This window comes from Oncorhynchus kisutch, linkage group LG3 (genome assembly GCF_002021735.2).
Source record: "Oncorhynchus kisutch isolate 150728-3 linkage group LG3, Okis_V2, whole genome shotgun sequence".
Taxonomy (NCBI): Eukaryota; Metazoa; Chordata; class Actinopteri; order Salmoniformes; family Salmonidae; genus Oncorhynchus; species Oncorhynchus kisutch.
Genome location: NC_034176.2, coordinates 46,495,737 through 46,514,252, shown reverse-complemented (window position 1 = coordinate 46,514,252; position 18,516 = coordinate 46,495,737). Strand labels below are relative to the sequence as shown.

The 18,516-nt window shown below is 41.7% G+C and overlaps 1 protein-coding gene across 1 annotated transcript in view; it reads left to right on the top strand.

The window, feature by feature from the left end:
* Positions 1–18,266, top strand: part of LOC109883888 (protein prenyltransferase alpha subunit repeat-containing protein 1-like) — a 69,995-nt gene extending 51,729 nt beyond the window's left edge. The window contains exons 6-7 of the mRNA XM_020475904.2: positions 605–978; positions 14,204–18,266. Coding sequence (XP_020331493.1) covers positions 605–978; positions 14,204–14,600 — 771 coding nt within the window. The 3' untranslated portion in view covers positions 14,601–18,266. The remainder of the gene's footprint in view (positions 1–604; positions 979–14,203) is intronic.
* The last annotated feature ends 250 nt before the right edge of the window (positions 18,267–18,516 follow it).

The following is an 18,516-nucleotide window of genomic DNA, read 5'->3' as shown; positions in this document are numbered from 1 at the left end:
ATATCTCTGGCCTGTCACTGAATGTTGAGGAGGACAGGAACTTTCTTGTCCATTTAACTGATCTGGGGACAGTGCAGACATTAATGCAGCAAATCCCTAAGGCCTGATCCTAAAATAAGAGGCCTAGGGATTTAAAGGTGGAGTGTTGTGGCTCAGTTGATCCGTTCCTAATTTTCTTTCCATATCCTAGGCACACCTAGGATATGGAAAGATGCTACTGTTTATTAGAACCAGGGATATAGGACTGTGACAGAGTAGACTGTAGCAATGATACTTTAATAGGCACTTCCTGTTATGATAGGATAAGCCTACTTTCTGATTACCCATTGGGGTTTGGTTCTTGTAATGGCTGTCCTGATAGAGTTTGATTGTTCAAATCATGTCTTTATAAGAAGCCAAATAATTTCCCTCTCTCTTTTTTTCTCTAGTGTGCACAAGTATAATGCCAACCATAACATACATTGTTTTATTGTTAAAAATTGCTGTTTGTCTGAACATGTACACCTGCAATTCAATGTCCTCTTTATGTTGGTTAGCATAGGGCAAATACCTTTGAATGGAAAACCTTGCTTGAATGAGGTCACCTCTCCTCCTCTTTTCCCAGGTCCTCCATGATGAGCTGTCCTCCATGCGTGAGTGGGTCTCCATGCACGTGTCGGACCACAGTGGCTTTCACTACCGACAGTTCCTGCTCAAGGCCCTGGTCAGGGAGCTCAGCCAGTCCATGCACCACCACCATGCCCCTTGGCCCAGCCTCGGCAGCTCCAGCCCTCGCAGTCCCAGCCCGGACACCCAGCCAGGCCACCCCCACCACCAGGCTAACGGAGAGGCCACAGCAGCAGCCCCCTGCCCCTCTCCCGCCACCCCAGAGGACCAGTCCTCGGTGCCGGCCATGCCCCAGCTCTTCCACCAGGAGATGGAGCTGTGTACTGACCTCATCCAGTCCTTCCCCGGACACGAGACACTCTGGTGTCACAGGTACGAGCCCACAGGCCACTGTCACTCAACCTCAGACTACAATGTTAGCCAATCACAGAACACATTTTATTATGAGATGCTCTGGTGTCACAGGTGAGACCAAAGGAGGAACAATGATGGACCAGCACGTTGTTGTATCTAGGGTGTGGCCTAATTTCAACTAGAGCCATAGACACTGTTCAGAATTTGGCTAACTACCCTCCATATTGGTGGCAAATGCTTTATTATGCCAATCGTTTTTATTGTCCGTTAGACCATTACTATGTTCTCAGGACTCTTCAGTAGTGGATGTGTTGGTAGGTCCCTATCATGTCATATACGGTGCATTCGGAAAGTATTCAGACCCCTTCACTTTTTCCACATTTTGTTACGTTAGCTCTGTCAGGTTGGATGGGGAGCGTCGCTACACATATATTTTCATGTCTCTCCAGAGATGTTCAAGTCCGGGCTCTGGCTGGGCCACTTGTCCTGTTGGAAGGTGAACCTTCGTCCCCTGTCTGAGGTCCTGAGTGCTCTGGAGCAGGATTTCATCAAGGATCTCCCTGTACTTTGCTCCGTTCATCTTTCCCTCAATTCTGACTAGTCTCCTAGTCCCTGCAGCTGTAAACATCCCCACAGCATGATGCTGTCACCACCATGCTTCACCGTAGGGATAGTGCCAGGTTTCTTCCAGATGTGGCTCTTGGCATTCAGTCCAAAGAGTTTCATCTTGGTTTCATCAGACAAGAGAATCTTGTTTCTCATGGTCTGAGAGTCCTTTAGGTGTCTTTCGCCAAACTCCAAGCCGGGTGTCATGTGCCTATCACTGAGGTGTGGCTTCCGTCTGGCCACTCTACCATAAAGGCCTGATTGGTGGAGTGATGCAGAGATGGTTGTTCTTCTGGAAGGTTCTCCCATCTCCACAGAGGAACACTGGAGCTTTGTTGGAGTGACCATCGGGTTCTTGTTCACCTCCCTGACCAAGGCCCTTCTCCCCAGATTAATCAGTTTGGCCAGGCGGCCAGCTCTAGGAAGAGTATTGGTCGTTTCAAACTTCTTCCATTTAATAATAATGCAGGACACTGTTGATTTCTTAGGGACTTGCAATGCTGCAGAATTTTTTTGTGGGACCATATATAGACACGTGTGTGCCTTTCCAAATCATGTCCAATCAATTGAATTCACCATAGATGGACAATGAAGTTGTAGGAACATCACAAAGAAGATGATCAATGGAAACAGGATGCACTGGAGTTCATTTTCTAGTGTCATAGCAAATGGTTTGAATAAATGTTTTTGTTTATTATTTTTAATACATTTGCAAAAAATATCTCAATCCGTTTTCACTATCATTATGGGGTATTGTGTGTAGATTGAGGAATTTTATGTATTTAATCAATTTTAGAATAAGGCTGTAATGTAACAAAATGTGGAAAAAGTGAAGGGGTCTGAATACTTTTTTGTTGTTGCTGCAAAACCTTCTTTGTTCTTCTAGAGTGGGAGAGGGAGAGAATAGAGATCTAGACAATGGCGAGAGGAAAGAGGGAACAGAGCAAGCGAGTGAGGGCAGAGAGGGAGAACAGAGAGAGGACTGGGGAAAGAGGGAACAGAGAGAGAGGCTGAAGATCAGCTGCTCAGTAGAAAGTGTTTACCTGACCAGTAGGGCTGGGTGCTATATCAAATTATTTAGATAAATTCTAATTCATGAGGCCTCATATCGGTTATATATATATATCGGTTGAAAAATAGAACAGCAGATTTTTTCGATATTGGCATTTGAAATATCGTGCTAAAACATAAATTAGAATGTTAATTATTTATATTTATTTATTTATATATATATATATATATATATATATATATATATATATATATATATATATATATATATATATATATATATATATATATATATATATATATATATATGTGTGTATGTGTGTGTGTGTGTGTTTAAACGGGAGGGTGCACAGTCATAGCAGAATTAGCGAAGGAGACGAGACCATAAAGACATGAGAACAAGTGGACATAAACACTCATAAACACTCACACACCAAGCTCCTCTCCTACACACAAAGCTCATCCTCCTGCCTCCTCCTGCCACTCAGAACAACAAAGATGAAAGATCACTTCTTCCTCTTTGACAACTCGCTATTTGAGATGGGTCAGAGAATTTAATGTTAATTTCTCTACCATAAGCCGCCTCCAACGTAATTTTTGAGAATTTGGCAGCACGTCCAACCGACCCCACAACCACAGTCCACATGTAACCACGCCATTCCAGGCTTCTTCAACTGTGGTATCACCTGCTTCAGCCACCTGGACAGCTGATGAAACTGGATTTGCCCAACCAAAGAATTTCATCTGCGTGCTCGTCGTCTCCTCAGCAGGCTCTTGAACTGACTACAGTTTGGCGTCGTCATCGACTTCAGTGGGCAAATGCTCACCTTAGATGGCCACTGGACCACTGGAGAAGTGTGCTCTTCACGGATGAATCGCGGTATCAACTGTACCAGGCAGATGGCAGACAGCGTGTATGGCGGACGGCGTCGTGTGGGCAAGCGGTTTGCTGATGTCAACATTGTTAACCTGTCTAGGACTGGGGTTCCGCTAGGTTCCGCTAGCGGAACCCCTCGCCAACAGCCAATGACAATGCAGAGCACCAAATACAAATCAACAGAAATCTCATAAATCAAATTTCTCAAACATACAAGTATTAGGCACCATTTTAAAGATAAATAATCCAGCCACAGTGTCTGATTTCAAAAATGATTTACAGCGAAAGCTCCACAAACAATTATGTTGTCACAGAAAAACCCAGCCATTTTTCCAGCCAAAGAGAAGTCACAAAAAGCACAAATAGAGATAAAATGAATCACTAACCATTGATCTTCATCAGATGACACTCATAGGACTTCATGTTACAAAATACATGTATGTTTTGTTCGATAAAGTGCATATTTATATCCACCAAAAATCTAATTTTACATTGGTGTGTTATGTACACTAGTTCAAAAACATGCTGTGATTTTGCAGTGAGCCACATTTATTCACAGAAATACTCATTATAAATGTTGATGAAAATTCAAGTGTTATGCATGGAACTTTAGGAACTTTAGATACACACATTTCAAAAAAACTTTACGGAAAAAGCATCATCTGAGTACCGCGCTCAGAGCCCAAACCAGTCAAAAGAAATATCCACCATGTTGCGCAGTCAACATTAGTCAGAAATAGCATTATAAATATTCACTTACCTTTGATGATCTTCATCAGAATGCACTCCCAGGTATCGCAGTTCCACAATAAATGTTTGTTTTGTTCGATAATGTCCATCATTTATGTCCAAATAGTTTCTTTGTTAGCGCGTTTTGTAAACAAATCCAAACGCGCGTTCAGGTCCAGCCGAATGTCGGATGAAAAGTTCAAAAAGTTATATTACAGGTCGTAGAAACTTGTCAAACTAAGTATAGAATCTGTATGCTACGTCTTGCTTGTCCTATGTTGGTTGCTCTGTATGCTATGTCTTGCTTGTCCTATGTTGCTATTGTCTATATTGTAATTGTTTTTAATAACTGTGTGGTTGAAAATTTGCCGGCTGGCTAAAACCGGCACTTTTACTGAAACTTTGATTAAAGTGCACTGTCCCTGTAAAAATAAAATAATCTCAACTCAATCAATCTTTAGGATGTTTTTATCATAAATGTTCAATAATGTTCCAACCGGAGAATTCCATTGTCTGTAGAAAAGCAATGGAACGAGAGCTACCTCTCATCTCATCCAATACTACTAATAATATGCATTTATTAGCATCTGGGACTGAGTAGGAGTCAGTTTACTCTGGGCACGCTATTTATCCAAAATTGAAAATGCTGCCCCCTATCCCAAAGAAGTTAACAGAGTGCCCCATGGTGGCCGTGGGGTTATGGTATGGGCAGGAATAAACTACGGTCAACGAACACAATTGCATTTTATTATTTTGAAGTTGCTTCCCAAGCGGGCTTGTCATTAGTTATTTTCTCATGTTTTGACCTAGTTGTTAATGCTAATCATCCTGAATTTTTTATGTTGTTATGCTAAACAAATCACTGGCATGTAGCTAGCTAACAGAGATTCAATGAGGATGATTGACAAGAACTTCAATAAACAATGATTTAATAAATATCCAATAGGCCTACATGGGCAACAACTTTTATTGTTGCTGAGTCCGAACTAACCAAGCTAGTTGGTGATGTTTTATATTGATGTTTCCGTTGCTGGCACAAGAGTGGTCGAACTGTCCTTGATCCTGGCACTGGTTGGTGACAGCCAGTGCTTGCCTCTTTGGCGGAGAATGGGACGTCCCACTCACATCATTGCGAGCTAAAATGGCACTCCAGTGCTTTCTGTTCTCCATGTTAGAGGCTGCCAATAACTCTTTAGTGAGCTCTTGGACTGATGGCATCTCAAGCCATTATTTCCCTTGCCTCCAGGCCTTCATCTGCAACTTTTTTTATTGCTATCCAAGCAGGCTGGTTATTCTATTCATTCGAATTTGTTATGCTACACAAATCATTGGCATGTATCTAGCTATCAGAGATTCAATGATTGACAAGAACTTCAATAAATAATGTTTTAATAAATATCCAATAGGCATACATAGGCCGCACATGCGCTGGTTAATGAATTCATGGAATTCTGAGTGTTTACGTATTCCATGTTGAATTATTAGTTTCATGTTCCTTCTTGAGCTAGGTAGAGATCACATTTGTAAAATGATACATTGTTGCACAGATCGCAGAGGCAGACAGAAGGATATATACAACTCTCAACTGTTGCAAACCAAATATTAGCGTGGAAAAATAATGTGAAGGCGCCGTTTTCCCGAACGAGATGATGTTTTTGAATTTACAGCCAGGGCTGAGGCACAGTAGAATTATGACATTAACATGTCATGGTATTTTACGGTTGTGATCCCACAACTCCCACATATCACTCAATCAGCATCCAGGATCCAAACAACACGCTTTATAATTTTCTAAATTGCCTGTTTACAAGAGGTTTATTAGTGACTGCATTATTGCATACTTACTTTACTTCCCGGGTGGGGCATAAGGCTGAAACAATCTTCTGCCACTGGTGTCTGTCTTTTGCCACAATTTGTGCCCTGTCCCATGAAAGACCCATCTCTTCCAGCTCAGCTCAGCTCAGCTCAGCCACCACTGTCATGTTGTTTTTGGCCTACGTCACTTGCGCTTTCCAGTTGGTATCCATCTGAGGGCATATTTGGGGATCCTTTCTGGCAGCATCCTCAGCACATGACCAAATGAACACAACCTGCATATATTTATTTCCGGGACCATGTTCTTACAGCCCGATTCTCGTTTGAGATCTTGTTTGGCTGGAAGATGTTGGAGAAGCAGTGACTTGACAATGCTATTATAAATCCTGAAATTAGTTTGAGTCTGTATTAGGGTTGCAAAGGGTCGGAAATTTTCCAGTCATTTTCCATAGGAAGTTTAGCCTGGGAATTCATCAAAAAAGTTAGCTTATAACAGTGAACCTTATTTTGTGGGATACACATAAGGCAAATCTAGGTCTTGTGGCATATTTTGGTAAAATTATCCCCAAGTCAATGGAATTGCAACCCTTTTCATGCACAGTGCATTCTTCCATTACATGCGCAGTGCATTCTTCCATCACATATACATCTGATTCTCAAGATCTTGCACACTAATGAGATGCTATTGAGCCCACACTACTACATTGTCTGAGCCAAGGACTACATGATTTCTGGTAAGTTTCGATTACAATACTGGGTGGGGTGAATAAATTATATATGACATAGTGGTTAGAGCATTGGACTAGTAACCGAAAGGTTGTAAGATTGAATCCCCAAGCTGACAAGGTACAAATCTGTCGTTCTGCCCGTACAAGGCCGTTAACCCACTTCCTAGGCCGTCATTGAAAATAAGAATTTGTTCTGACATAACTGACTTACCTAGTTAAATAAAGGTAAAATAAAAATAATAAAATCCATAATTTTATGTTAACCTCTTGAACCTCTGGGGGCAGTATTTCATTTTTGGATGAAAAACATTCCCGTTTTAAACAAGATATTTTGTCACGAAAAGATGCTCGACTATGCATATAATTGACAGCTTTGGAAAGAAAACAATCTGACGTTTCCAAAACTGAAAAGATATAGTGAATGCCACAGAACTAATGCTACAGGCGAAACCAAGATGAAATTTCATACAGGAAGTGAGCCAGATTTTGAATGCGCTGTGTTCCAATGTCTCCTTATATGGCTGTGAATGCGCAAGAAATGAGCCTACACTTTCTGTCGTTTCCCCAAGGTGTCTGCAGCATTGTGACGTATTTGTAGGCATATCATTGGAAAATTGACCATAAGAGACTACATTTACCAGGTGTCCGCTCGGTGTCCTCCGTCGAAACTATTGCGTAATCTACAGGTGCGTGCATTTTTCCATTTTGTTCAGAGGAGAAACCAAACTGTCTGAGTGATTTATCATCGAATAGATATGTGAAAAACACCTTGAGGATTGATTCTAAACAACGTTTGCCATGTTTCTGTCGATATTTTTTTTTTTTCTTTGCCAAACGTGATGAACAAAACGGAGCGATTTCTCCTACACAAATAATATTTTGGGAAAAACTGAACATTTGCTATCTGAGAGTCTCCTCATTGAAAACATCTGAAGTTCTTCAAAGGTAAATGATTTTATTTGAATGCTTTTCTTGTTTTTGTGACAATGTTGCCTGCTGAATGCTAGGCTTAATGCTATGCTATAGCTATCAATACTCTTACACAAATGCTTGTGTAGCTATGGTTGAAAAGCATTTTTAGAAAATCTGAGATGACAGTGTTGTTAACAAAAGGCTAAGCTTATGAGCCAATATATTTATTTCATTTCATTTGCGATTTTCATGAATAGTTAACGTTGCGTTATGGTAATGAGCTTGAGGCTATAATTACGCTCCCGGATACGGGATTGCTCGTCGCAACAGGTTAACTAGTAAATAATAGCCTACAGCAAAGTGTGTTTAAATCTTTTATATCTTGTTAACAATTTCTGCTAGTTAGTTTATGCTACCATGTGGGTTTTAGCTTGCTTGAGCCTGCTAACTGAGGAGTGTTAATTCACCTGTTTCATTTTAAAATGTTTATTTTACAAAGGAGTTGTTTAATCTGACTGCTTAACTATTTATTTGTACATGGAATAGTATTTATTTTTTTAAACATTTTTTTTTCAAATCTTTACAGGAAGATGCCGCAGGCGCTATCTGATGTGTGGAAACATTTCACTGCAGCTAATGTATAAGGAAAAGCTGTGTACATTTGGAAATACTGTGCCAAATCATATGTGAATAATGCAACAAAGATGCAGAATCATCTGGCCAAGTGCATAAGTTCCCTCAGCACTCACAGCAAGCAACCTCTGACAAAAGTCACTCTACTTCTATTCACTGTGAAAATTATGAGTCGGACACCTCACAGCTCATTGTCCTCCTGGAATGAGAAGTTTTTTTTAATCAATGGAGGAACGTAGTCAGAGAAATGCTGATGAATGTCTTGCTCGAGCTGTGTATGCAACTGGTTCACCTCTGATGCTCACAGGCAATGTGTATTGGAAGAGATTTATGAATGTTCTTTGCCCAGCATATACCCCTCCAACCAGACATACACCTCTCATTTGCTAGATGCAGAGTTCAACAGAGATCAAGTGAAGGTCAAGCAAATCATAGAGAAAGCAGACTGTATTGCAATCATCTCTGATGGGTGGTTGAATGTTTGTGGGCAAGGAATAATTAACTACATCTCCACCCCTCAATCAGTATTCTACAAGAGTACAGACACACGGCACAACAGACACACCAGTCTCTACATTGCAGATGAGCATCAATGACCTTGTACCACAGAAGGTATTTCCACTGGTGACAGACAATGCTGCAAACATGAAGGCTGCTTGGTCTAAAGTGTAGGAGTCCTACCCTCACATCACACCCATTGGCTGTGCTGCTCATGTATTGAATCTGCTCCTCAAGGACATCATGGCACTGAAAACAATGGATACACTCTACAGGAGAGCCAAGGAAATGGTTACGGTTATGTGAAGGGTCATCAAGTTAGTGAAAAGAATAGGAGCACCACATTGAAGCTGCCCAGCAACACCTGTTGGGGTGGTGTTGTCATCATGTTTGACAGTCTCCTGGAGGGGAAGGAGTCTCTCCAAGAAATAGCCATATCACAGTCTACCGACTGCTTGCAGATGTAAGAGAATAAATCCATACTGCCCTGCCCACTTCACTGTTGCTCCAAGCAGAGGAAACTGCAGTTTTGAAATATATAAAAAAGCATGAAAACTTCTGCTTGAAGCCCATGCACGCCGCAGCGTATATGTTGGACCCCAAGTATGCTGGCAAGAGCATCCTGTCTGGTGCAGAGGTCAACAAGGCCTAAGGTCTCTCCACTTTGGCCTGGATGAGGGCAAACTTCTTTGCAGTCTGGCGAAGTATACTTCCAAGCAAGGGCCTTAGGATGGAGATGCAATATGGCAGTCGTGCCAACATATCTCATCAGCCACCTTGAGGAAGGGACTTTGTGGATCTGAGTCTCTTTCTCCGTTGCCTCCATCCTCCAAATCCCACCAACATCAATCGCTTCAGAGTGCTGCAATGGCCCTTGTTTGGGAACACAGACACCAAAGCATGCAACAGGCTGACCAATACAAGGGTTGAAAAATTGGTGGCCTTTCGGGCAAATTTTAGGCATTTTGAGCCTGACGACAAGCCATCCTCAACAAGGTTGGAAAGTGACAGTGACGATGATGCCTCAGAGTCTGATGTTCAAGAGGTGGACATTGAGGAGGTCCAGTGAGAACACATGGATACCTGAGAGGAAGACAACCAAAGCTTTAGTTTCTAGACTATCATTTTACAGATGTATGTTGAAAAGGTTTTTGGGAGATGCAATGGATCATTGAGGATCATTCAATATTCCCTTTGTTCAGTGAAATCATCCCATGTGAAGAGTCAACTAATTTATTTAAAGTTCAGTTCTTAACTAAATCGTTTTTAAAATTTCTATTGGAAGGATTTAATAATTTGCAATTATGTCTACTTATGATAAGGTAAAAGGTTTATGTTTCTGTCTCGATATTATATGGTAAATATATCCAATGCAAAAAACATCTACATTTAAATGATATTAATATTGACTTGCATATACTTCTGTTAATCCCCATATATTCATGTTAATTCAGATGAAAAGTTTCTACCTCTGAATATTCCCCAAAATGTGCAACCCTATGTGCAATTGGTACTTTTGAGTTCCATATGGGATGGAGTCGACTGAAAGCTCCTCTGGTTTTGTTTTGCCGGGCCTAGAGTTTTTTTTTGGGGCTCCTTTGTCACTGCTGATTAGGCTTACAAGTTAGGGGAAGTTGTGGACAAACTTAAGCGCCTCTCCATCAATGGTAATTGTAGGTGTTGGTGATGTATTAATGCTCATGGCTTGGGTCTTGTGTATGTTGATATGGAGACCAGTCTGTTTAGCATACATGCAGAGTCTGTCTAACTTCTCCTGGATGTGGATGTGTTTAGATGATATAGGGTCCAGATCATCAGCAAAGTCAAGGTCCTCTAGATGGGGGAAGAGGGTCCTCTGGATTCCTCTGGAATTGTCAGATGTTGTTTGACTCATTACCCAGTCGATGGTAACACGAAAAAGGATCAAAGAATGGATACCGCTTTGTCTGACACCAGACTTGAAATGACTCTGTAGGAGAACTATCAAGGATGATGCTACATTGGAAGTGTTCATAGAACTTCCCAATGCGGTTAACAATCTTAGGTGGTATTCCGTAGGCTCCAAGGACCCCCCATAAACTCTGATGGTGAACACTATCGAATGCATTCTTGAAATCAATAAAGTTGATGTAGAGGAGTGCATTCCACTCGGCACTGCTCGATGATGTTGTGCAGGGCAAAGATCTGGTTAATGCATGCACTTCTTTTGCGGATCCCTGCTTGTTCTTGTCTGAAAAAAAGAAACGAAAAAAGGACCCTGTCTTTCAAAGATAATCAGTAAAAATACAAATAACTTCACAGATCTTCATTGTTAAGGGTTTATCACTGTTTCCCGTGCTTGTTCAATGAACCATAAACAATTAATGAACATGCACCTGTGGAACGGTCGTTAAGACACTAACAGGAAATTAAGATCACAGTTATGAAAACTTAGGACACTAAAGAGGCCTTTCTACTGACTCTGGAAAAACACCAAAAGAAAAATGCCCAGGGTCCCTGCTCATCTGCGTGAACGTGCCTTAGGCATGCTGCAAGGAGGCATGAGGACTGCAGATGTGGCCAGGGCAATAAATTGCAATGTCCGTACTGTGAGACGCCAAAGACAGCGCTATGGTGAGACAGGACGGACAGCTGATCGTCCTCGCAGTGGCAGACCACGTGTAACAACACCTGCACAGGATCGGTACATCCGAACATCACACCTGCGGAACAGGTACAGGATGGCAACAACAACTGCCCGAGTTACACCAGTGCTCAGACTGTCCGGAATAGGCTGAGAGAGGCTGGACTGAGGGCTTGTAGGCCTGTTGTAAGGCAAGTCCTCACCAGACATCACCGGCAACAACATCGCCTATGGGCACAAACCCACCCTCACTGGAACAGACAGGACTGGCAAAATGTGTTCTTCACTGACGAGTCGCGGTGATTGTCGGATTCGCATTTATCGTCGAAGGAATGAGCATTACACCGAGGCCTGTACTCTGGAGCGCTGCAGTACTTAATGCAGCTGGTGCCCACACCAGAGACTGACTGTTACTTTTGACCTCCCCCCCCTTTGTTCTGGGACACATTATTCAATTTATGTTAGTCACATGTCTGTGGAACTTGTTCAGTTTATGTCTCAGTTGTTGTATCTTGTTATGTTCATACAAATATTTACAGATGTTAAGTTTGCTGACCGTGAGAGGATGTTTCTTTTTTTGCTGAGTTTAGTTGTATGTTGCCAGTTTTCACATTTGCTGAAGTTTCCTTTCTTTGGCAGATTGATGATAAGGCCTTTTCTCTAGTCTTGTGGTAAGACATCATGCTCCCAGATCTTGCAAAAGATATCAGTCAGTACCTTGGTAGCTGTGTTGACATCAGCTTTAAGTAGCTTAGTGTGCAGAGAGTCTTCGTAACCCTTGATGGCTGCTTGGACCTCTGCTTCAACTGGTGTCAATACCATCAATCTCATCCGAGGTTGGTAGGTCTTTTGGATCATTAGGCTTTGGCCAGTTGACAACCTCTTCAAAGTGCTGGACCCATCTTGCAGTTTGTTCCTCTTTGGTTGTTTTACCTTGTTTGTCTTTGACTGTCATTGTGTGGTTGCTAACTCAGCCACAAAGCTGTCTTGTGATCTTATATAGACTACTTAGTTCTCCTCTTGCTGCAGCTTGTTCTGCCTCACTGGTCAATAATCTTTCCCTTACATTTCTTAGCTCAATGGTAAAAGCTTTCTTTATTTCAGGAGATGTGAGCTTGTTGATGTCAGACGTTCTGCCCTTGTTGTATTGTGTATGTGTGTGACTCACAGCTTCAGCCTGACCTTGGCTATTACCAGGTAGTCGTCGCTGTTGACATCTGCCCCAAGGTGGAACTTGATATCCTGCAGACACCTTCGCCATTTCTTATTGATAATGATGTGGTCAACTTGGTTGACTGTGACCATCTGGGGATCTTCATGTTAATTTATGGATGTCTTTGTGAGGGAATTGTGTGCCACCAATCACACAGATGTTGTTGAGGCAAAAGTCAACAATCTTTTCACTGTTGTTGCCCAATAGTCTATTCACAGTCTGTGTTATCTGCTCCAACCTTTGCATTCAAATCCACCGCTGTCATGACCATGCCGTGTTGTGGGACTTCTGCCTCTGCCTCGTTGGTGTGGGAATAGCATTGCAGGATGGTGAACTTGCAGTCCTTGGAGTCAAGTGTTGCTCTGATGAACCGGTCATTGATGGGTTCTCATTCCAAGAGTGATTTGCCAGTTGTTCTACTGATAATGAGGGCTAGACCACTGGAGGAGGAATCATCCTTTCCTGAATAGAACGTTTAGCCATCGCTTTTCACCGTGCGTCCAGAACCAGTCCATCTGCTTTCGCTTACACACAGGATATTCATGTTCCATCTCTCTGATAACTTGAGCTGTCATTAAGTTTCAAACATGGTGAGGATGTTCCATGCGCTAAGACGTACTGTAGTTTTGGGCCCTAGAAAACATGTTATCGAGCCCCTGATTTCCCGGGTGGGGCTTTCATCTAAAACTGTATTTTTATCTGCCAAGGCAGCAGCTACTTTTGCTGGGCTCCGGCAGAATTAAAACATGACAATAAATTCATTACAGAATTCACAACATACTAAGTGTGGGGGGGTGCCCCACGCCTAACCCCCAACCTGGAGGGCCAGGTGCTGTGTTTAGTCTGTCATCTCACCTGCAACCTGCCCTGCATTGCTGAACCTGCCTGGGCCAAGTCCCCACCTGTATAATCTACAGGATCACTGAAACAAGCAAGCTTCCCCACCAACGCCATGGAATTATGCATGGTTCATTTTCATAGATTGACTTGAAAACCAGATGAGTGATCATTGCAAAAAAACAGGTTAAACTGTTTTGATAAAATAATACAATTATTAGTGGGTCTTATGATTGTGGAAGGCTTATATTTAGCCTAGCCCTGAATTAGACTATTGCTGACTGTTTGAAATGCTGTTTTAAAAAAAAAGTTTAATTGTACAAGAAAGCTTATTTAAAACATTAAATCTTTATATATGTATTGTGAATTGCCCATAAGTATTAAAAAAACGGGAGATTCGATTTTTAGGCCATATCTCCCAGCCCTACTGACCAGCTTTGTTGTGATAGGGCGAAGTAAGGCGTGCCATGGTAACAGTGTTCAGATGGTTGCTAACTGATGACTAATGGCTGTAGAGAATGTGAAGATGAATTATACATTGATTTGGCTAAGATGGTTATGACTCAGTGATATCTTAGAGGATATTGTTATTTTTGTCTAGAGTGGCATCTTTTCACCTTAAGAACATAATATGGTTTCAACATAAAATGTTTTTTTAGCTTTACAGTTCTACAGATTCTAGAAATCCAGTTTTTCAATGATAGCAGTTTACTATGACATCAAAACCAAAACTGTATTTCCTAACCACTATCTGTCTCCAGGCGACACGTCTTCTACCTTTGGCACCACTGGAGGCGGGACCACGATCACCACGATGGCCAGGGCTGTGGCAGTGAGTCTCCCCAGCTGAACCACACTGACGCTGGACTGAGCAGCTACCCTCACACAGCCTCCCCTAGAGGAGTGGGTATAGACAGGGTGGACAGCAGGAACGGACAGGCTCAGGAGGGTCAGAATGCCATGGAGGTGGACGGGGTCGGGGTCCCAGACCCCCGCAACACTAAGCGTCTGAAGCGGGGTCCACCTGACCCCTGCCCCCCCGCCCTGCCCTCAGAGCACGGTTTCATAGCCAGAGTCCTGGAAGGCTGCCGCTCCCCCGAGCAGGGATGCTTCGCCCTTGCATACAGGAAGTGGCTAGACTCTGTGATTGGTCAGTGAGAGATGGACAGACAAGGTCATTGGTCAGTGAGAGGAGACGCTTCCTACTCCACGGGAGATGGGTTACGGTTTAAATTTGCCCCTCTGGCACAGATCTAGGATCAGCTTACTCTCACCCAACCCCTAACCTTAACCATTAGGGCAAGAACTGTAAAATACTGTCCCTAGATCAGCGTCTAGTGGCTGGTAACATTATGCTCATATTGAAAGCTCTGGAAGGGGGCTAGGAGATCTTAAAGTTATTTGTGGCCCCTCCCGTCTTCCTGGAAATGCCTGGACTCTGATTCGTCTGCAGAGCTTTGTCTGAGCCAATCCCCCTTTCAGAATGGAAATCTGAGTGTGGCTTTGCTCTGAGTCGTTCCACCTCAAAGCACAAAAAAGAGGACCACCAGATTGTTCTGAAATTGTTTCTGTAATTAGTAAGAGGAGATACGATTAGCATGCCTGTAAAATTATTTTGTTGAAATATAATTAGATCTCTGAAATATGAAGCTAATTGATGTCATCCAAATTGACCATTTTAATTTATAAGATTCAGATTGTAGTCAAATATAGTACCCAACATCCAATTTGGACCAAACATCTTCCTACCAATGCGTCCCCAAAAAATGTCAAAGGCCACCCACGGACCCCCTACACCCCATGCCAATCCCACCCCAGCAACCAGTATACATGATCAGCTGTCTATGTTTGACAAGTAGTCTGAAGCTGTGGCTTGGAGTATTGCTTCTCCATACTAAGTAATGTATTCCCTGTGCATCTGGTGATGTTTCTTTCCTCCCTGTTCAGAGAAATGAGTAATTAAAGTGGCTTGCATTGGTTGTTAAGCAACAAAAGTGACACTTGCGCAACTATGGGGAAAAACAGACCTGTTTGGCTTAGATTGTTGACAACATGTGAACTATATTTAGTCTCCAAATGTTTGTTGAACACATAAATACATTTTCACAATGAGCACTTGTTGACTCTCAAATACATTGTTACAGTTGTTAGTTAACAATTGTTTTGCCATATTAGCATTGACATGAAATAAGTCAAAACACCTCAAAACAAGACATGGTATCAAGAACACACTCCCTACACTCGCAATAACATCTGCTAACCATGTGTATGTGACCAATAAAAATATATTTTATTTGAAGATACAACTAGCTGAAACGAGACACATACGATTCCCCACATGGTAGCTTCTTGTCATTGTTGGTCATTATTCTCACCGTTCAGAATCATTGCAAAGCACGGCTTCAGGCCACAACGATGTGTGCGCATAATTTTTGTGACGTTATCAGCCAACCGGTCTATAGATTTTTACCACTAAATGCCACTGATCCTGCTATACCGCCACTCTTTTGTTCATTTTGCTGGTCTCTTGTGTTTATATCACAATATTTCATTTTACACCTTTGGGTAGAAAACCAATAGATTTGTCTCATTATTAAAATAAATTGTGTGGTCCTCACAATTCAAGCCGGTCCTCCATGAAAGCAATTCAGCTTGTTCTTATAGCAACTTAATGCTGAAAACCAACTCTTCTTGAATAGTCCAACAAGTGTCTGCTTTCTGAGAGGGCTATCCCGATGCAATTCTCATATGAAGACTTTTCCTTACAAGCCAAAAACTTTGATGGAGAAATTGGCTAGAGACTAAATGTTGTGACAGCCTTAATAAAGTAATTAATTGCATTTCAGTCTTATGTGTTTCAATAAAATGATCAGGAAACAGCTCTATAAAAGCATAACAGAGTGTAATGGTATAGCAGGAACAGTGGCATCTAGTGGTCAAAACCTGGTACTTTCACACTACTTCATGGTAAATAATGCAAACGACTTCAATACTATCAGGGGGGAAAAACATCAGTTTCATAGGGAATACATTACATAGTATGGAAAACTACTTATCAATCATGGAGAACTGATACTGAATACTGGTTGGGGGTGCGTGGGTCGCTTTTACATTTTTGGGGGGATTCCTCGTGTCTTACTCATTGGTAGGAAGAAGTTTGGTCCAAATCGGATGTTTGGGACTATATTTATTGAATATTGTCTGAATCATAAATTGCCGATTTGGGTGCAATTAATTAGCCTAATTTCTCCAAGATAAAATGTAAACAAAATAATGCTTCAGAAATACCTATCTTACCTGTTTCTTACTACAGAAACATTTTGAGAACAATCTGAGATGGTGGGTGTCATGGCTTGCTGAAGTAATATGGAACAACTTCTCAGGAAGAGTATGGCTTGTATGGTCTGTTAGTAGCTTAGTTTAGGTACCTCAGGTCTCTTTCAATGTTAGGGACTAGAACAATTCTGTCAACCAATTCTATCTGTCATTTTAGTTTTTTCACTTAAGAGATTCAAGGACTATAGTGAGATGAGCAGTGCAGCAAATCATTCATTGTCAACATACAAGAACAAAAAACTAGCAAAGCCATTATATGCCGATACCGATATGTCGTGCATCCCTACGGACAACTAAACAACATTTAGACTGAGCACAACCATGAACCAATGAAACTCATGTTGTAGCTCTGAGAAATGTAAGTATTTCGCAAGGAGAGAGGAAAGCAAATCCAGGTTTCTTCATACCTGGATGTGAAATATATCTATATATCAACTGCCAGGCGTACAATGGTCTGAGTCACTTCAATTGTAGAGAGGTGCTCGATTGTAAAGAAATGACTGCAAGCACATTCAAATAATTATAATTTCCTCAGAAGGTTTTCTTGAAGTACCTAGCCCTCGAGTCTGTCAATGAGAATGATTACAGTACTGTATGTAAGCACAACTGGTATATAGGCTGTGTCACTGCTTTCCCTTTTTATTCAAGAACAACTTGGTGCCAGCCTGGTCCAAGATCTGTTTGTGCTTTTGCCTACGTCATTGTCAAGGCAAACATTTTGCATGACAATTCCATAAGGAGTTGACAAGCGAGCAGAAACAGACTGGCACCAAGGCTAACTTGGTACCACAACCTCTATTTCCATTCTGAGGGGGAACTATAATCCCCCCAGATCTGATCATCACATTGTCTGCATCCCAAATGGCACACTATATAGGTAATAGTGTGCCATTTGCGACACACTCATACTCTCCTGGAGTGGTTGTTGCTGCTGTATTTTTTTCACAGTTCTGTTTGTTTAGTCCTCTTAGTGAGACCTGGGCTTGTATTCACAAAGTTTCTCTGAGGAGCGTTGCCTGATAAAGGATTCGTTTTGGCCTTGTGATCTTTGTGATTACATGGTCAGGGGGTACTTAATCCTAGATCAGCACTCCTACTCTGAGACTCTTTATTAGAGATGTAACTCACTATTTACCGATACGCATTAGTCCCTAGTTCTAATGTTCAAGAGAGAACTGCGTTGACAGTCATTGATCTACAAGTAATTTTGCATGCCGAAAAACCCCAGGCAATGTCAGTAGCCTAGCAAAGATTTTCCATTATATTGACAAGATAGTCGAGTGACCGCCCTCAGAGATGGAATGGAGGCGAGTTCAGGGGGGCCTATTACCAATTAGAGGGCAGATAGGCGTGTTAACAACAGGCATCACTCTGATTATAACATTTTTTTCAATGTTGTGAAATGCCACTTGTGTCCACATATATCAGTGCATTTGTAACAACTTAATCGTTTACGAAACTGATATTCAATAAAATAACCTTCAAGTAGCAAATTAGCAATTCAATGTTTTTCTGACCAAATTCGACACTCATTGACCTCCATACAAAAATGTAATCCATTCTCCATTTCATGAATTTATTCACAGGTAAATAGTAATTTACAATTTTTTTGAAACCATAAAAATCATGTTTAAAATCAGTACAACCGACTATGCTAGCTGAGGTTCATAGTAGCGTAGCACCCCGTATAATCGGCATATTCAACATCATTTAAGAAATACATTACCTTCAACAGTGT